At 40.5% G+C, this 19,518-nt stretch overlaps 1 protein-coding gene and 1 long non-coding RNA gene across 7 annotated transcripts in view; one reads left to right on the top strand and one right to left on the bottom strand.

The window, feature by feature from the left end:
• The window catches only part of LOC149980689 (uncharacterized), a 22,954-nt gene extending 9,222 nt beyond the window's left edge, over positions 1-13,732 (bottom strand). Inside the window, exons 1-2 of the long non-coding RNA XR_016482988.1 lie at positions 13,179-13,732; positions 10,390-10,527 (exon numbers count right to left, since the gene is read on the bottom strand). This is a non-coding gene — a long non-coding RNA (uncharacterized LOC149980689). The remainder of the gene's footprint in view (positions 1-10,389; positions 10,528-13,178) is intronic.
• Positions 13,731-19,518, top strand: LOC149980688 (uncharacterized). 6 transcript variants are annotated; one of them, XR_016482983.1, is made up of 5 exons: positions 13,732-14,243; positions 15,235-15,442; positions 16,582-16,741; positions 16,899-17,499; positions 18,305-19,518. XR_016482983.1 is itself a non-coding variant. In XM_090183235.1 (4 exons), exons 2-4 carry the CDS (start codon positions 15,345-15,347, stop codon positions 17,025-17,027), a joined length of 387 nt encoding a protein of 128 aa, XP_090039361.1. In that variant the 5' UTR covers positions 13,731-14,243; positions 15,235-15,344; the 3' UTR covers positions 17,028-19,518. The 6 variants fall into 6 exon arrangements, 1 of the variants encoding a protein (XP_090039361.1); XR_016482987.1 differs by having other exon boundaries at positions 16,874-17,499; XR_016482985.1 differs by having other exon boundaries at positions 16,899-17,421; positions 18,305-18,603.

Genomic DNA, 19,518 nt, shown 5'->3' with positions numbered 1-19,518 from the left:
AGTTACCTTAGTAGTTTAGCTGTTAGTTAGTGTCCTGAGTTACCTTAGTAGTTCAGCTGTTAGTGTTCTGAGTTACCTTAGTAGTTTAGCTGTTAGTTAGTGTCCTGAGTTACCTTAGTAGTTCAGCTGTTAGTGTCCTGAGTTACCTTAGTAGTTTAGATGTTAGTTAGTTTCCTGAGTTACCTTAGTAGTTTAGCTGTTAGTGTTCTGAGTTACCTTAGTAGTTTAGCTGTTAGTTAGTGTCCTGAGTTACCTTAGTAGTTCAGCTGTTGGTGTCCTGAGTTACCTTAGTAGTTTAGATGTTAGTTAGTGTCCTGAGTTACCTTAGTAGTTTAGCTGTTAGTTAGTGTCCTGAGTTACCTTAGTAGTTCAGCTGTTAGTGTCCTGAGTTTCCTTAGTAGTTCAGCTGTTAGTTAGTGTCCTGAGTTACCTTAGTAGTTTAGCTGTTAGTGTCCTGAGTTACCTTAGTAGTTCAGCTGTTAGTGTCCTGAGTTACCTTAGTAGTTTAGCTGTTAGTTAGTGTCCTGAGTTACCTTAGTAGTTCAGCTGTTAGTGTCCTGAGTTACCTTAGTAGTTCAGCTGTTAGTGTCCTGAGTTACCTTAGTAGTTCAGCTGTTAGTTAGTGTCCTGAGTTACCTTAGTAGTTTAGATGTTAGTTAGTGTCCTGAGTTACCTTAGTAGTTTAGCTGTTAGTTAGTGTTCTGAGTTACCTTAGTAGTTTAGCTGTTAGTTAGTGTCCTGAGTTACCTTAGTAGTTCAGCTGTTAGTGTCCTGAGTTACCTTAGTAGTTTAGCTGTTAGTGTTCTGAGTTACCTTAGTAGTTTAGCTGTTAGTTAGTGTCCTGAGTTACCTTAGTAGTTTAGCTGTTAGTTAGTGTCCTGAGTTACCTTAGTAGTTTAGATGTTAGTTAGTGTCCTGAGTTACCTTAGTAGTTTAGATGTTAGTTAGTGTCCTGAGTTACCTTAGTAGTTTAGCTGTTAGTTAGTGTCCTGAGTTACCTTAGTAGTTTAGCTGTTAGTGTTCTGAGTTACCTTAGTAGTTTAGCTGTTAGTTAGTGTCCTGAGTTACCTTAGTAGTTTAGCTGTTAGTGTCCTGAGTTACCTTAGTAGTTTAGCTGTTAGTTAGTGTCCTGAGTTACCTTAGTAGTTTAGCTGTTAGTTAGTGTCCTGAGTTACCTTAGTAGTTCAGCTGTTAGTGTCCTGAGTTACCTTAGTAGTTTAGCTGTTAGTTAGTGTCCTGAGTTACCTTAGTAGTTTAGCTGTTAGTTAGTGTCCTGAGTTACCTTAGTAGTTTAGCTGTTAGTTAGTGTTCTGAGTTACCTTAGTAGTTTAGCTGTTAGTGTTCTGAGTTACCTTAGTAGCTTAGCTGTTAGTGTTCTGAGTTACCTTAGTAGTTTAGCTGTTAGTTAGTGTCCTGAGTTACCTTAGTAGTTTAGCTGTTAGTTAGTGTCCTGAGTTACCTTAGTAGTTCAGCTGTTAGTTAGTGTCCCGAGTTACCTTAGTAGTTTAGCTGTTAGTTAGTGTCCTGAGTTACCTTAGTAGTTTAGCTGTTAGTGTCCTGAGTTACCTTAGTAGTTCAGCTGTTAGTTAGTGTCCTGAGTTACCTTAGTAGTTTAGCTGTTAGTTAGTGTCCTGAGTTACCTTAGTAGTTTAGATGTTAGTTAGTGTCCTGAGTTACCTTAGTAGTTTAGATGTTAGTTAGTGTTCTGAGTTACCTTAGTAGTTTAGCTGTTAGTTAGTGTCCTGAGTTACCTTAGTAGTTTAGCTGTTAGTTAGTGTCCTGAGTTACCTTAGTAGTTTAGCTGTTAGTTAGTGTCCTGAGTTACCTTAGTAGTTCAGCTGTTAGTGTCCTGAGTTACCTTAGTAGTTTAGCTGTTAGTGTCCTGAGTTACCTTAGTAGTTTAGCTGTTAGTGTCCTGAGTTACCTTAGTAGTTTAGCTGTTAGTTAGTGTCCTGAGTTACCTTAGTAGTTTAGCTGTTAGTTAGTGTTCTGAGTTACCTTAGTAGTTTAGCTGTTAGTTAGTGTTCTGAGTTACCTTAGTAGTTTAGCTGTTAGTTAGTGTCCTGAGTTACCTTAGTAGTTTAGCTGTTAGTTAGTGTCCTGAGTTACCTTAGTAGTTTAGCTGTTAGTTAGTGTTCTGAGTTACCTTAGTAGTTTAGCTGTTAGTGTCCTGAGTTACCTTAGTAGTTTAGCTGTTAGTTAGTGTTCTGAGTTACCTTAGTAGTTTAGCTGTTAGTGTTCTGAGTTACCTTAGTAGTTTAGCTGTTAGTTAGTGTCCTGAGTTACCTTAGTAGTTCAGCTGTTAGTTAGTGTCCTGAGTTACCTTAGTAGTTTAGCTGTTAGTTAGTGTCCTGAGTTACCTTAGTAGTTTAGCTGTTAGTTAGTGTCCTGAGTTACCTTAGTAGTTTAGCTGTTAGTTAGTGTCCTGAGTTACCTTAGTAGTTTAGCTGTTAGTTAGTGTCCTGAGTTACCTTAGTAGTTTAGCTGTTAGTTAGTGTCCTGAGTTACCTTAGTAGTTTAGCTGTTAGTTAGTGTCCTGAGTTACCTTAGTAGTTTAGCTGTTAGTTAGTGTCCTGAGTTACCTTAGTAGTTTAGCTGTTAGTTAGTGTCCTGAGTTACCTTAGTAGTTTAGCTGTTAGTGTCCTGAGTTACCTTAGTAGTTCAGCTGTTAGTTAGTGTCCTGAGTTACCTTAGTAGTTTAGCTGTTAGTGTCCTGAGTTACCTTAGTAGTTCAGCTGTTAGTGTCCTGAGTTACCTTAGTAGTTTAGCTGTTAGTTAGTGTCCTGAGTTACCTTAGTAGTTCAGCTGTTAGTGTCCTGAGTTACCTTAGTAGTTTAGCTGTTAGTTAGTGTCCTGAGTTACCTTAGTAGTTTAGCTGTTAGTTAGTGTCCTGAGTTACCTTAGTAGTTTAGCTGTTAGTGTCCTGAGTTACCTTAGTAGTTCAGCTGTTAGTGTCCTGAGTTACCTTAGTAGTTTAGCTGTTAGTTAGTGTCCTGAGTTACCTTAGTAGTTTAGCTGTTAGTTAGTGTCCTGAGTTACCTTAGTAGTTTAGCTGTTAGTTAGTGTCCTGAGTTACCTTAGTAGTTTAGCTGTTAGTTAGTGTCCTGAGTTACCTTAGTAGTTTAGCTGTTAGTGTTCTGAGTTACCTTAGTAGTTTAGCTGTTAGTGTTCTGAGTTACCTTAGTAGTTTAGCTGTTAGTGTTCTGAGTTACCTTAGTAGTTTAGCTGTTAGTTAGTGTCCTGAGTTACCTTAGTAGTTTAGCTGTTAGTTAGTGTCCTGAGTTACCTTAGTAGTTTAGCTGTTAGTGTCCTGAGTTACCTTAGTAGTTCAGCTGTTAGTTAGTGTCCTGAGTTACCTTAGTAGTTTAGCTGTTAGTGTCCTGAGTTACCTTAGTAGTTCAGCTGTTAGTGTCCTGAGTTACCTTAGTAGTTTAGCTGTTAGTTAGTGTCCTGAGTTACCTTAGTAGTTCAGCTGTTAGTTAGTGTCCTGAGTTACCTTAGTAGTTTAGATGTTAGTTAGTGTCCTGAGTTACCTTAGTAGTTTAGCTGTTAGTTAGTGTCCTGAGTTACCTTAGTAGTTCAGCTGTTAGTTAGTGTCCTGAGTTACCTTAGTAGTTTAGCTGTTAGTTAGTGTCCTGAGTTACCTTAGTAGTTTAGCTGTTAGTTAGTGTCCTGAGTTACCTTAGTAGTTTAGCTGTTAGTTAGTGTCCTGAGTTACCTTAGTAGTTTAGCTGTTAGTTAGTGTTCTGAGTTACCTTACTGTTAGTAGTTTAGCTGTTAGTTAGTGTCCTGAGTTACCTTAGTAGTTCAGCTGTTAGTGTCCTGAGTTACCTTAGTAGTTTAGCTTTTAGTTAGTGTCCTGAGTTACCTTAGTAGTTTAGCTGTTAGTTAGTGTCCTGAGTTACCTTAGTAGTTTAGCTGTTAGTGTCCTGAGTTACCTTAGTAGTTCAGCTGTTAGTGTCCTGAGTTACCTTAGTAGTTTAGCTGTTAGTTAGTGTCCTGAGTTACCTTAGTAGTTTAGCTGTTAGTTAGTGTCCTGAGTTACCTTAGTAGTTTAGCTGTTAGTTAGTGTCCTGAGTTACCTTAGTAGTTTAGCTGTTAGTTAGTGTCCTGAGTTACCTTAGTAGTTTAGCTGTTAGTGTTATGATTTACCTTAGTAGTTTAGCTGTTAGTGTTCTGAGTTACCTTAGTAGTTTAGTTGTTAGTGTTCTGAGTTACCTTAGTAGTTTAGCTGTTAGTTAGTGTCCTGAGTTACCTTAGTAGTTTAGCTGTTAGTGTCCTGAGTTACCTTAGTAGTTTAGCTGTTAGTTAGTGTCCTGAGTTACCTTAGTAGTTTAGCTGTTAGTTAGTGTCCTGAGTTACCTTAGTAGTTCAGCTGTTAGTTAGTGTCCTGAGTTACCTTAGTAGTTTAGCTGTTAGTGTTATGAGTTACCTTAGTAGTTTAGCTGTTAGTGTTCTGAGTTACCTTAGTAGTTTAGTAGTTAGTGTCCTGAGTTACCTTAGTAGTTTAGCTGTTAGTTAGTGTCCTGAGTTACCTTAGTAGTTTAGCTGTTAGTTAGTGTCCTGAGTTACCTTAGTAGTTTAGCTGTTAGTGTTCTGAGTTACCTTAGTAGTTTAGCTGTTAGTGTTCTGAGTTACCTTAGTAGTTTAGCTGTTAGTGTTCTGAGTTACCTTAGTAGTTTAGCTGTTAGTTAGTGTCCTGAGTTACCTTAGTAGTTTAGCTGTTAGTTAGTGTCCTGAGTTACCTTAGTAGTTTAGCTGTTAGTGTCCTGAGTTACCTTAGTAGTTCAGCTGTTAGTTAGTGTCCTGAGTTACCTTAGTAGTTTAGCTGTTAGTGTCCTGAGTTACCTTAGTAGTTCAGCTGTTAGTGTCCTGAGTTACCTTAGTAGTTTAGCTGTTAGTTAGTGTCCTGAGTTACCTTAGTAGTTCAGCTGTTAGTTAGTGTCCTGAGTTACCTTAGTAGTTTAGATGTTAGTTAGTGTCCTGAGTTACCTTAGTAGTTTAGCTGTTAGTTAGTGTCCTGAGTTACCTTAGTAGTTCAGCTGTTAGTTAGTGTCCTGAGTTACCTTAGTAGTTTAGCTGTTAGTTAGTGTCCTGAGTTACCTTAGTAGTTTAGCTGTTAGTTAGTGTCCTGAGTTACCTTAGTAGTTTAGCTGTTAGTTAGTGTCCTGAGTTACCTTAGTAGTTTAGCTGTTAGTTAGTGTTCTGAGTTACCTTACTGTTAGTAGTTTAGCTGTTAGTTAGTGTCCTGAGTTACCTTAGTAGTTCAGCTGTTAGTGTCCTGAGTTACCTTAGTAGTTTAGCTTTTAGTTAGTGTCCTGAGTTACCTTAGTAGTTTAGCTGTTAGTTAGTGTCCTGAGTTACCTTAGTAGTTTAGCTGTTAGTGTCCTGAGTTACCTTAGTAGTTCAGCTGTTAGTGTCCTGAGTTACCTTAGTAGTTTAGCTGTTAGTTAGTGTCCTGAGTTACCTTAGTAGTTTAGCTGTTAGTTAGTGTCCTGAGTTACCTTAGTAGTTTAGCTGTTAGTTAGTGTCCTGAGTTACCTTAGTAGTTTAGCTGTTAGTTAGTGTCCTGAGTTACCTTAGTAGTTTAGCTGTTAGTGTTATGAGTTACCTTAGTAGTTTAGCTGTTAGTGTTCTGAGTTACCTTAGTAGTTTAGTTGTTAGTGTTCTGAGTTACCTTAGTAGTTTAGCTGTTAGTTAGTGTCCTGAGTTACCTTAGTAGTTTAGCTGTTAGTGTCCTGAGTTACCTTAGTAGTTTAGCTGTTAGTTAGTGTCCTGAGTTACCTTAGTAGTTTAGCTGTTAGTTAGTGTCCTGAGTTACCTTAGTAGTTCAGCTGTTAGTGTCCTGAGTTACCTTAGTAGTTTAGCTGTTAGTTAGTGTCCTGAGTTACCTTAGTAGTTTAGCTGTTAGTTAGTGTCCTGAGTTACCTTAGTAGTTTAGCTGTTAGTTAGTGTCCTGAGTTACCTTAGTAGTTTAGCTGTTAGTTAGTGTCCTGAGTTACCTTAGTAGTTTAGCTGTTAGTGTTCTGAGTTACCTTAGTAGTTTAGCTGTTAGTTAGTGTCCTGAGTTACCTTAGTAGTTTAGCTGTTAGTTAGTGTCCTGAGTTACCTTAGCAGTTTAGCTGTTAGTTAGTGTCCTGAGTTACCTTAGTAGTTTAGCTGTTAGTTAGTGTCCTGAGTTACCTTAGTAGTTTAGCTGTTAGTTAGTGTCCTGAGTTACCTTAGTAGTTTAGCTGTTAGTTAGTGTCCTGAGTTACCTTAGTAGTTTAGCTGTTAGTTAGTGTCCTGAGTTACCTTAGTAGTTTAGCTGTTAGTTAGTGTCCTGAGTTACCTTAGTAGTTCAGCTGTTAGTGTTCTGAGTTACCTTAGTAGTTCAGCTGTTAGTGTCCTGAGTTACCTTAGTAGTTCAGCTGTTAGTGTCCTGAGTTACCTTAGTAGTTTAGCTGTTAGTTAGTGTCCTGAGTTACCTTAGTAGTTTAGCTGTTAGTTAGTGTCCTGAGTTACCTTAGTAGTTTAGCTGTTAGTTAGTGTCCTGAGTTACCTTAGTAGTTTAGCTGTTAGTTAGTGTCCTGAGTTACCTTAGTAGTTCAGCTGTTAGTGTTCTGAGTTACCTTAGTAGTTTAGCTGTTAGTGTCCTGAGTTACCTTAGTAGTTCAGCTGTTAGTGTCCTGAGTTACCTTAGTAGTTTAGCTGTTAGTTAGTGTCCTGAGTTACCTTAGTAGTTTAGCTGTTAGTTAGTGTTCTGAGTTACCTTAGTAGTTTAGCTGTTAGTTAGTGTCCTGAGTTACCTTAGTAGTTTAGCTGTTAGTTAGTGTCCTGAGTTACCTTAGTAGTTTAGCTGTTAGTTAGTGTCCTGAGTTACCTTAGTAGTTTAGCTGTTAGTTAGTGTCCTGAGTTACCTTAGTAGTTTAGCTGTTAGTTAGTGTCCTGAGTTACCTTAGTAGTTCAGCTGTTAGTTAGTGTCCCGAGTTACCTTAGTAGTTTAGCTGTTAGTTAGTGTCCTGAGTTACCTTAGTAGTTTAGCTGTTAGTGTCCTGAGTTACCTTAGTAGTTTAGCTGTTAGTTAGTGTCCTGAGTTACCTTAGTAGTTTAGCTGTTAGTTAGTGTCCTGAGTTACCTTAGTAGTTTAGCTGTTAGTTAGTGTCCTGAGTTACCTTAGTAGTTTAGCTGTTAGTTAGTGTTCTGAGTTACCTTAGTAGTTTAGCTGTTAGTTAGTGTCCTGAGTTACCTTAGTAGTTTAGCTGTTAGTTAGTGTCCTGAGTTACCTTAGTAGTTTAGCTGTTAGTTAGTGTCCTGAGTTACCTTAGTAGTTTAGCTGTTAGTTAGTGTCCTGAGTTACCTTAGTAGTTTAGCTGTTAGTTAGTGTCCTGAGTTACCTTAGTAGTTTAGCTGTTAGTTAGTGTCCTGAGTTACCTTAGTAGTTTAGCTGTTAGTTAGTGTCCTGAGTTACCTTAGTAGTTTAGATGTTAGTTAGTGTTCTGAGTTACCTTAGTAGTTTAGATGTTAGTTAGTGTCCTGAGTTACCTTAGTAGTTCAGCTGTTAGTGTCCTGAGTTACCTTAGTAGTTTAGCTGTTAGTTAGTGTCCTGAGTTACCTTAGTAGTTTAGATGTTAGTTAGTGTCCTGAGTTACCTTAGTAGTTTAGCTGTTAGTTAGTGTCCTGAGTTACCTTAGTAGTTTAGCTGTTAGTGTTCTGAGTTACCTTAGTAGTTTAGCTGTTAGTTAGTGTCCTGAGTTACCTTAGTAGTTTAGCTGTTAGTGTCCTGAGTTACCTTAGTAGTTCAGCTGTTAGTGTCCTGAGTTACCTTAGTAGTTTAGCTGTTAGTGTCCTGAGTTACCTTAGTAGTTTAGCTGTTAGTTAGTGTCCTGAGTTACCTTAGTAGTTTAGCTGTTAGTTAGTGTCCTGAGTTACCTTAGTAGTTTAGCTGTTAGTTAGTGTCCTGAGTTACCTTAGTAGTTTAGCTGTTAGTTAGTGTCCTGAGTTACCTTAGTAGTTTAGCTGTTAGTGTCCTGAGTTACCTTAGTAGTTTAGCTGTTAGTTAGTGTCCTGAGTTACCTTAGTAGTTTAGCTGTTAGTTAGTGTCCTGAGTTACCTTAGTAGTTTAGCTGTTAGTTAGTGTCCTGAGTTACCTTAGTAGTTTAGCTGTTAGTTAGTGTCCTGAGTTACCTTAGTAGTTTAGATGTTAGTTAGTGTCCTGAGTTACCTTAGTAGTTTAGCTGTTAGTTAGTGTCCTGAGTTACCTTAGTAGTTTAGCTGTTAGTGTTCTGAGTTACCTTAGTAGTTTAGCTGTTAGTTAGTGTCCTGAGTTACCTTAGTAGTTTAGCTGTTAGTGTCCTGAGTTACCTTAGTAGTTCAGCTGTTAGTGTCCTGAGTTACCTTAGTAGTTTAGCTGTTAGTGTCCTGAGTTACCTTAGTAGTTTAGCTGTTAGTTAGTGTCCTGAGTTACCTTAGTAGTTTAGCTGTTAGTTAGTGTCCTGAGTTACCTTAGTAGTTTAGCTGTTAGTTAGTGTCCTGAGTTACCTTAGTAGTTTAGCTGTTAGTTAGTGTCCTGAGTTACCTTAGTAGTTTAGCTGTTAGTTAGTGTCCTGAGTTACCTTAGTAGTTTAGATGTTAGTTAGTGTTCTGAGTTACCTTAGTAGTTTAGATGTTAGTTAGTGTCCTGAGTTACCTTAGTAGTTCAGCTGTTAGTGTCCTGAGTTACCTTAGTAGTTTAGCTGTTAGTTAGTGTCCTGAGTTACCTTAGTAGTTTAGATGTTAGTTAGTGTCCTGAGTTACCTTAGTAGTTTAGCTGTTAGTTAGTGTCCTGAGTTACCTTAGTAGTTTAGCTGTTAGTGTTCTGAGTTACCTTAGTAGTTTAGCTGTTAGTTAGTGTCCTGAGTTACCTTAGTAGTTTAGCTGTTAGTGTCCTGAGTTACCTTAGTAGTTCAGCTGTTAGTGTCCTGAGTTACCTTAGTAGTTTAGCTGTTAGTGTCCTGAGTTACCTTAGTAGTTTAGCTGTTAGTTAGTGTCCTGAGTTACCTTAGTAGTTTAGCTGTTAGTTAGTGTCCTGAGTTACCTTAGTAGTTTAGCTGTTAGTTAGTGTCCTGAGTTACCTTAGTAGTTTAGCTGTTAGTTAGTGTCCTGAGTTACCTTAGTAGTTCAGCTGTTAGTTAGTGTCCTGAGTTACCTTAGTAGTTTAGCTGTTAGTTAGTGTCCTGAGTTACCTTAGTAGTTTAGCTGTTAGTTAGTGTCCTGAGTTACCTTAGTAGTTCAGCTGTTAGTTAGTGTCCTGAGTTACCTTAGTAGTTCAGCTGTTAGTTAGTGTCCCGAGTTACCTTAGTAGTTTAGCTGTTAGTTAGTGTCCTGAGTTACCTTAGTAGTTTAGCTGTTAGTTAGTGTCCTGAGTTACCTTAGTAGTTTAGCTGTTAGTTAGTGTCCTGAGTTACCTTAGTAGTTTAGCTGTTAGTTAGTGTCCTGAGTTACCTTAGTAGTTCAGCTGTTAGTTAGTGTCCCGAGTTACCTTAGTAGTTTAGCTGTTAGTTAGTGTCCTGAGTTACCTTAGTAGTTTAGCTGTTAGTTAGTGTCCTGAGTTACCTTAGTAGTTTAGCTGTTAGTTAGTGTCCTGAGTTACCTTAGTAGTTCAGCTGTTAGTTAGTGTCCCGAGTTACCTTAGTAGTTTAGCTGTTAGTTAGTGTCCTGAGTTATCTTAGTAGTTTAGCTGTTAGTTAGTGTCCTGAGTTACCTTAGTAGTTTAGCTGTTAGTTAGTGTCCTGAGTTACCTTAGTAGTTTAGCTGTTAGTTAGTGTCCTGAGTTACCTTAGTAGTTCAGCTGTTAGTTAGTGTCCTGAGTTACCTTAGTAGTTTAGATGTTAGTTAGTGTCCTGAGTTACCTTAGTAGTTTAGCTGTTAGTTAGTGTCCTGAGTTACCTTAGTAGTTTAGCTGTTAGTTAGTGTCCTGAGTTACCTTAGTAGTTTAGCTGTTAGTTAGTGTTCTGAGTTACCTTAGTAGTTTAGCTGTTAGTTAGTGTCCTGAGTCTAGGTCGGGGTTAACTTACTGTTTGTAGTTTAGCTGTTAGTTAGTGTTCTGAGTCGGAGCAGGGGTTATTTTACTGTATTGGAGTTGAGTTATTAGTGTTCTGAGTCGGAGTCTGGGTTAGCTTACTGTATTGGAGTTGAGTTATTAGTGTTCTGAGTCGGAGTCTGGGTTAGCTTACTGTATTGGAGTTGAGTTATTAGTGTTCTGAGTCTGGGTTAACTTACTGTATGGGAGTTGAGTTATTAGTGTTCTGAGTCTGAGTCTGGGTTAACTTACTGTATGGGAGTTGAGTTATTAGTGTTCTGAGTCTGAGTCTGGGTTAGCTTACTGTATTGGAGTTGAGTTATTAGTGTTCTGAGTCTGGGTTAACTTACTGTATTGGAGTTGAGCTAGCCGTAGGTGCTTTAGTTGTGTAGTTTGATGTTGAGTCTCTTCTCCAACTGTCTCTGTGCTGCTATTCTACTCCCATAGATGACGTAGGTCCACGACAGTAACACCACTGCCAGGAGGAGCTGGAAACAAACAACACAACACTTATAGCAACTTACTGAGTATGTTCACAGCCTTACATAGGTTAAATAACAAAAAATACACACAATATTTAAATGTACTCTCTCTTATGTTTACAGGGGTTAACTTCCAAATTGTTACAATGATATAGAATTTAGCTAGCTAGCTATGGTAGTGTGTGTGTGTGTGTGTGTGTGTGTGTGTGTGTGTGTGTGTGTGTGTGTGTGTGTGTGTGTGTGTGTGTGTGTGTGTGTGTGGAAGGGAAGGGAAGGGAAGGGAAGGGAAGGGAAGGGAAGGGAAGGGAAGGGAAGGGAGCTGGCCACTTAGGCCAGTGCTGAAACTGCCAGCTAGATAACGTTAGCTAGCTGGCAACCAGGCTAGTTAGCTAAACTCACAACGTTTTCAAACATATTAGGGGATTACAAAAAACAGTAACTGTAATCCGTTACTAAAATATTGTAATCAGATTACAGATACCCTTGAAAAACTAGATTATTACTTAGAGGATAACTTTTAAATTCAGAAAGGATGTTTGCGGAAAAAATAATCCTTAATGACATTGAAATCAGCATTGAAGAAAGGCACAAGTTTAAGTTTGTTCCACATGAGTTGTTTTTTCCCCAATGTTTGTAAACATTGTGCATGTAAACAAAAACTGTATAGCCTCATAACATGGTTATAACTATAATGTTGATATCATGGATGGTCAGTCCTGTATAGTCTCATAACATGGTTATAACTATAATGTTGATATCATGGATGGTCAGTCCTGTATAGTCTCATAACATGGTTATAACTATAATGTTGATATTGTGGATGGTCAGTCCTGTATAGCCTCATAACATGGTTATAACTATAATGTTGATATCATGGATGGTCAGTCCTGTATAGCCTCATAACATGGTTATAACTATAATGTTGATATCATGGATGGTCAGTCCTGTATAGTCTCATAACATGGTTATAACTATAATGTTGATATCATGGATGGTCAGTCCTGTATAGTCTCATAACATGGTTATAACTATAATGTTGATATCATGGATGGTCAGTCCTGTATAGTCTCATAACATGGTTATAACTATAATGTTGATATCATGGATGGTCAGTCCTGTATAGCCTCATAACATGGTTATAACTATAATGTTGATATCATGGATGGTCAGTCCTGTATAGTCTCATAACATGGTTATAACTATAATGTTGATATCATGGATGGTCAGTCCTGTATAGTCTCATAACATGGTTATAACTATAATGTTGATGTCATGGATGGTCAGTCCTGTATAGTCTCATAACATGGTTATAACTATAATGTTGATATCATGGATGGTCAGTCCTGTATAGTCTCATAACATGGTTATAACTATAGTGTTGATATCATGGATGGTCAGTCCTGTATAGCCTCATAACATGGTTATAACTATAATGTTGATATCATGGATGGTCAGTCCTGTATAGCCTCATAACATGGTTATAACTATAATGTTGATATCATGGATGGTCAGTCCTGTATAGCCTCATAACATGGTTATAACTATAATGTTGATATCATGGATGGTCAGTCCTGTATAGCCTCATAACATGGTTATAACTATAGTGTTGATATCATGGATGGTCAGTCCTGTATAGCCTCATAACATGGTTATAACTATAATGTTGATATCATGGATGGTCAGTCCTGTATAGTCTCATAACATGGTTATAACTATAATGTTGATATCATGGATGGTCAGTCCTGTATAGTCTCATAACATGGTTATAACTATAATGTTGATATCATGGATGGTCAGTCCTGTATAGTCTCATAACATGGTTATAACTATAATGTTGATATCATGGATGGTCAGTCCTGTATAGTCTCATAACATGGTTATAACTATAATGTTGATATCATGGATGGTCAGTCCTTACATCCACAGCTCTGTCTATTCATCTGAGAGTGGTTACGTTTCTCCAGGACCATCCCTCAGCGTTTTACCAAAACAGAGGCCGTTTTGTTATTGTTTCACCTGTGGATTTGCCCTTTAAAAACTAAAGTCTATCAGTCAGTATCACGACTGAAAAGGGCTATCTAGATGTGAAAAATTAATATGCTGCCATATGCTGCATTTGCTACAGGCCTCGTGTTTACCTTTTAGTTGGTGACACTTTGATATCTTGATAATATGCAGCTGTTTAATGTAAAGATATAATTGAATCGTATTATTATATGTAGTAGAACGTGATGGGTTAGAAGAAGCCTACATAACCAACCCATAAAGTAACATGTAACATCCATATATGTCCAGCTATGTAAACTTTAACAATGATTTATCCTGCAATAGATGTCATCCAATTGGTAACACACATACTTGTCTTCTTCTAACAGGAATATGATCAGATTACGTTACTGAGTTTGGGTAATCCAAAAGTTAAATGACTGATTATAATTTTGGACAGGTAACAGATTAGATTTAGAAAGTAACCTAGTCAAACCTGCATATTGGCCACATCTTGTCTGTCTGGATACGTTCAGTAGGGAGTTATGTGATTAGCTATGTACTGTAGTATAGATAAATAGGGCTGCTCACACTTTGGAAGTGTTATCCCTAGCAGTTAGCTAGTAGCTAGTTAGCACAACCAGCTACAGGGGAACATAAAAACTACTCACAACAGAGTAGAGTCTATCCAATGCTCGGTTGCTGATGTTCATCATCTTCAATTTTGGTAGAAATGGACCACGTTTTGTTTAGCTGCGGTTAGCTGGTTAGCTGGCTGGTCAGCTGGCTGGTTAGCTGGTTAGCTGGCTGGTTAGCTGGTTGGTTGGCTGGCTAGCTGGCTGGCTGGCTGGCTGGCTGGTTAGCTGGCTGGCTGGTTAGCTGGTTGGTTGGCTGGCTGGCTGGTTAGCTGTCTTCCATGTCTATGACAACGTGGATTGTAAACAACCGAGGAGTCGCACTTGTTGTCAGTCAATAGCTTCACGCTGGCGCCATCTGGCGGAATTACTGGCATTAAAAGACAATAACAATAGCTGCTAGCACGGGAAATGATTACGTGACAATTGTCCCATTTATAGATGAGATGTGGATGTTTAATACTAATAAAACAAGATTAAATAGTTTATACCAACAACAACAACAACAACAAAAGTAGATACAATTAAATCGACATTAACCCCCTATATGTGATCCTCCTTGGCAACCAGAGTGTTGCGGAAGTCCTCCAGTATCCCAGAATCCTCTATGTTGCCAAAGGCTCTCTGATTCACAACAGTCCGCTACCTCGCCGATAAAATCCTACTATAACATTATATCTTTATAATTTATACTATTATTTAGGTCTGAATGATTCTTAGTGTTGTCAGATAGTTTAGTTGGTGAGACTAACGGATTCGGTGGTGTGATGTTTTGACTGTGAACCGGAGAACTCTGCAGAGATTCGAGTTGTCAGGAAGAGAGACGCTACTCGGTTAGCCTGTCAGCTGACGAGCTATCTAACGTTAACTACTATAAACCAACATCAAAGTTGTATTTTAAAATATATATTGTTAGTGCTAGAAAACTCGCTAGTGATGCAGCTAACCAGGGCATGGATGGTTAGCTGTAGCGTTCAAATTCGGCTACTGGAGACGACGTGTGGACAGACACGGAAGCAGCACGTTACCCAGCTGTAAAGGGTATATGCTACATCTTGTGGATAAAGCCACACGTTTCACTCTACATATCAATCCTAACAGGTACATTTGACTTTAAAATGTAGGTAGCTAAACAGGGAAATATCTAGGCCGTAAGACTAGATCACTGGTAACATTGTTGTTGACCCAACATTCCCATAGTAGGCTAACCTACATTAATCTCAGCCCTACCTACACTTTAGGCAGCTCCATTGTTCAAAGTGGGGAGTTGGATCAACTGACACTGTGTCCAGGTAAGTCATGTTATTGAATCGGTCTAGGCAGATGGGAGTCTTAGAGTCTGGGGACAAGACTGCAATAAAGTCTTAGAGGGCTCCTGTTCCTGACCCCCCCCTCTAGAAGATGGCCCCTACTAAGATGAAGTTGCGTGTTTGTCTGAGGGAGAGCGGAGGATTAGGTCAGCAACAGGAGGAATCCCTCCCTTTGTCGCAGTCTGTCTCGGCCGAGGAGTCTCCAAACTCTTAAGACTGGTATCTGCCTAGGACCGGTTCTACAACATAACTTACCTGGACAGGTGCCTCCATTGCTTTTGCTTCCTCTGCAATCAGGAGTGGAACAACAACAAGATAGGACTGTGTCCCTAATTACACCATTTTCCTTATATAGTGCACTACTTTTGACCAGGGCCTGTGCATCGCAAATGGCACCTAGGGCTCTGGTCGAAAGCAGCACACTATCCTGCCCTACCAAGCAAAAAGGCAGCAACTGCTCATAGCGTGGAACTGAGAAAAATTTCATTTTTTTTTTTACCTTGGTTTCACAGTAAACTTATGCAGTTACTGCTAACATTGACCCCCATTTTCTCCAAAACACAATACGAGGCAGGATACTTGTCCACATGATTAAGCATGTATTTAATGTAGCAAAACATGACAACTCATTTTTGACCAAATTAGCATTTACTGCCGTTTTGCTTGGTAGGGCAGTATAGGGTGTCAACTAAGGTGTTCAGGAAATCCTTCCTACCAGCTCTAGGCTCTAGAATGAATAACATTTTCCTTCTCTGATCTTTCATCTTAATCTTGGTCTCTAGGTGTCCGCTGTGTAAGCAGCCGTTCTCCTCCAGCCTTACTCTCAAACCTCCTGTACCCGGAGAAAACAGGACCGCAGCTGCCATGGTGACCACCAGAGCAGGTGGTAACCATGGAGAGTGAAAGAGGAGGAGAGGACGAAGGTGGAAAGGGTGGGAACTCCTCTTCTACCCCGGCCAGAGGATGGAGGGATCGATGGATAGATGAGAGGTAACTTTTTGTTGTTGTATTGTTCAAGTTAGCAACTGTTTCTACACTCTGATAGCTACAATAGTGATGTTATGATTGATTAATACTGTTTCTACACTCTGATAGCTACAGTAGTGCTGTTATGATTGATAGCTACAGTAGTGCTGTTATGATTGATTAATACTGTTTCTACACTCTGATAGCTACAATAGTGCTGTTATGATTGATTAATACTGTTTCTACACTCTGATAGCTACAGTAGTGCTGTTATGATTGATTAATACTGTTTCTACACTCTGATAGCTACAGTAGTGCTGTTATGATTGATAGCTACAGTAGTGGTGTTATGACTGATTAATACTGTTTCTACACTCTGATAGCTACAGTAGTGCTGTTATGATTGATAGCTACAATAGTGCTGTTATGATTGATAGCTACAGTAGCGCTGTTATGATTGATAGCTACAGTAGTGGTGTTATGACTGATTAATACTGTTTCTACACTCTGATAGCTACAGTAGTGCTGTTATGATTGATAGCTACAATAGTGCTGTTATGATTGATAGCTACAGTAGCGCTGTTATGATTGATAGCTACAATAGTGGTGTTATGATTGATTAATACTGTTTCTACACTCTGATAGCTACAGTAGTGCTGTTATGATTGATAGCTACAGTAGCGCTGTTATGACTGATAGCTACAATAGTGCTGTTATGATTGATAGCTACAGTAGTGCTGTTATGATTGATAGCTACAGTAGTGCTGTTATGATTGATTAATACTGTTTCTACACTCTGATAGCTACAGTAGTGCTGTTATGATTGATTAATACTGTTTCTACACTCTGATAGCTACAATAGCGCTGGCGTGTCAATAATGACTTGTGTTCAGAAAATGACGTGGTGTCGCCGGCTGTGTTTAGATTTGGACGGTGTAGCTCACGTCCACTTTCTTTCAATGTTTAATTCGGGAGAGGTGGATTACCCATAATGCTCATTGACTGAACCTTCCAATTTACCCATGGCAATTATGCACCACAATAATAATAATATTTCTATGGTGAAGGACAGACCAGTAAGCCAGTCTTTCAGTGTCGAGTCTTTCGGGTTAAAAGGTTTGCAGTAATGTTGGACGATCAAATCCTCTGAACCTTGGTTACAGTGGGAGCTGGCAGTGTTCCACGGCTCATTGGTCAACATCGTCCAACGTTTCATCACCTCGCCAATCGCACGCCGTAATAGGGAGGGAGGGGGCGGGGTCATCCAGGATGAACTCCACCCCTTTCCAGCTGGCACGGATGGACCACTTCTTCCACGAGCTGGTGAGCACACATACACCTGCACACGCAGACATTTAAATACTTAATTTGACTCCACGTTAGTCTAGGCTGCCGATGAGAGCACACACATCCTCTCCCTAACCCTCCTGTGTGTGTGTCTCTCCCTCATATCAGTTCAACCCGTTCTCCTCTCTCCAAGGAAGCCTTTGACCAGCTGGCCATCTACGACCCTCCGGCGCTGACCTACGAGGACAGTATGACATCATCAACCAGTGACACTGGCCTCTCTGTCACCTGCACCTACGACCCTCCGGCGCCGACCTACTAGGACGGTATGACATCATCAACCAGTGACACTGGCCTCTCTGTCACCTCCATCTACGACCCTCCGGCGCTGACCTACGAGGACAGTATGACATCATCAACCAGTGACACTGGCCTCTCTGTCACCTCCATCTACGACCCTCCGGCGCCGACCTACTAGGACGGTATGACATCATCAACCAGTGACACTGGCCTCTCTGTCACCTGCACCTACGACCCTCCGGCGCCGACCTACTAGGACGGTATGACATCATCAACCAGTGACACTGGCCTCTCTGTCACCTCCATCTACGACCCTCCGGCGCTGACCTACGAGGACAGTATGACATCATCAACCAGTGACACTGGCCTCTCTGTCACCTCCATCTACGACCCTCCGGCGCCGACCTACTAGGACGGTATGACATCATCAACCAGTGACACTGGCCTCTCTGTCACCTCCATCTACGACCCTCCGGCGCCGACCTACGAGGACGGTATGACATCATCAACCAGTGACACTGACCTCTCTGTCACCTCCATCTCAGAGGAAGAGATATTGTTTTGTTACTACTTTTGGGATGAGCTTCCAGTTGGCTCATCTATCCCCCCTCCTCCTCTCCCCTGGAACTAGTCCCCAGGTCGTTGGGGTCGTTGAGGTCGTTGGGGTAAATGAGAATGTGTTCTCAGTCAACTGAGCTGGTGAAATAAATCAATAAAATATATATTTTTTAGTCTGGGTCCTATATGGCAGCCTATTCCCTATTAAGTGCTCTACTGCCTGTGTAGTCTGCTGTGGAGTCCACTGTGTAGTCCACTGTGTAGTCCACTGTGGAGTCCACTGTGTAGTCCACTGTAGGGAATAGGCTGCCATTTGGGACTATGCCTTATAGTTGCTGCACTGTTTGAGAGGAGAGCTGGCAGGGAAGTGTTACATTATACTGTGTACACTATGCTGTTCTGTTCATATGACCATCTATCTCTCTATCTATCTATCTCTATCTATCTAGGAAGTGTTACATTATACTGTGTACACTATGCTGTTCTGTTCATATGACCATCTGTCTCTATCTATCTAGGAAGTGTTACATTATACTGTGTACACTATGCTGTTCTGTTCATATGACCATCTGTCTCTATCTATCTAGGAAGTGTTACATTATACTGTGTACACTATGCTGTTCTGTTCATATGACCATCTGTCTCTATCTATCTATATCTATCTAGGAAGTGTTACATTATACTGTGTACACTATGCTGTTCTGTTCATATCACCACCTATCTCTATCTATATCTATCTAGGAAGAGGAGGATGGGTCGGAGGGATGGAAAGAGAGAGACTGCAGCAGGAAGTAGCGCATTGTCGGTAACAGGAAGTAGGAGTGGAAGAGAGGAGTCGGGAGGGGAGGAAGAGGGGAGGAAGAGAGGAGTGAGGGAGGACATGGCTAAGACCATAGTACTCCACATACACTGGGGGTAGAGGATAATCAATAGTGTTGCTGTGGACACTGGGTAATCTGACTAACACGCCTGTTTGACCTGGCTGTGGACACTGGGTAATCTGACTAACACACCTGTTTGACCTGGCTGTGGACACTGGGTAATCTGACTAACACACCTGTTTGACCTGGCTGTGGACACTGGGTAATCTGACTAACACACCTGTTTGACCTGGCTGTGGACACTGGGTAATCTGACGAACACACCTGTTTGACCTGGCTGTGGACACTGGGTAATCTGACGAACACACCTGTTTGACCTGGCTGTGGACACTGGGTCATCTGACTAACACGCCTGTTTGACCTGGCTGTGATACTGGGTAATCTGACTAACACACCTGTTTGACCTGGCTGTGGACACTGGGTAATCTGACTAACACACCTGTTTGACCTGGCTGTGATACTGGTAATCTGACTAACACGCCTGTTTGACCTGGCTGTGATACTGGTAATCTGACTAACACGCCTGTTTGACCTGGCTGTGGACACTGGGTAATCTGACTAACACGCCTGTTTGACCTGGCTGTGATACTGGTAATCTGACTAACACGCCTGTTTGACCTGGCTGTGATACTGGTAATCTGACTAACACGCCTGTTTGACCTGGCTGTGGACACTGGGTAATCTGACTAACACGCCTGTTTGACCTGGCTGTGATACTGGTAATCTGACTAACACGCCTGTTTGACCTGGCTGTGATACTGGTAATCTGACTAACACACCTGTTTGACCTGGCTGTGATACTGGTAATCTGACTAACACGCCTGTTTGACCTGGCTGTGATACTGGTAATCTGACTAACACACCTGTTTGACCTGGCTGTGATACTGGTAGTCTGACTAACACGCCTGTTTGACCTGGCTGTGATACTGGTAATCTGACTAACACGCCTGTTTGACCTGGCTGTGATACTGTAGGACTACTCATTTACTGAGTCAATTCAGGAAGCATTCAATGTCCTGTATTTGTGTTAACCATGGCAACCAGCGGTGTCAATAAAGAGATGGGCTGATCGTC

The sequence above is a fragment of the Oncorhynchus mykiss genome, chromosome 9, assembly GCF_057628025.1.
Source record: "Oncorhynchus mykiss isolate SJ-2025 chromosome 9, ASM5762802v1, whole genome shotgun sequence".
In the NCBI taxonomy this organism is placed as follows: domain Eukaryota; kingdom Metazoa; phylum Chordata; class Actinopteri; order Salmoniformes; family Salmonidae; genus Oncorhynchus; species Oncorhynchus mykiss.
This window is presented reverse-complemented; position numbering and strand designations above follow the sequence as displayed.

What these genes read in the sequence shown, in the direction of transcription:
- LOC149980688 (XM_090183235.1), top strand. Translation starts at nt 15,345, where the DNA reads ATGGAGAGTGAAAGAGGAGGAGAGGACGAAGGTGGAAAGGGTGGGAAC. An exon ending in GATCGATGGATAGATGAGAG is followed by an intron (nt 15,443 to 16,581) that starts GTAACTTTTTGT and finishes CCTTGGTTACAG; the next exon opens with TGGGAGCTGGCAGTGTTCCA. An exon ending in ACCACTTCTTCCACGAGCTG is followed by an intron (nt 16,742 to 16,898) that starts GTGAGCACACAT and finishes CCTCTCTCCAAG; the next exon opens with GAAGCCTTTGACCAGCTGGC.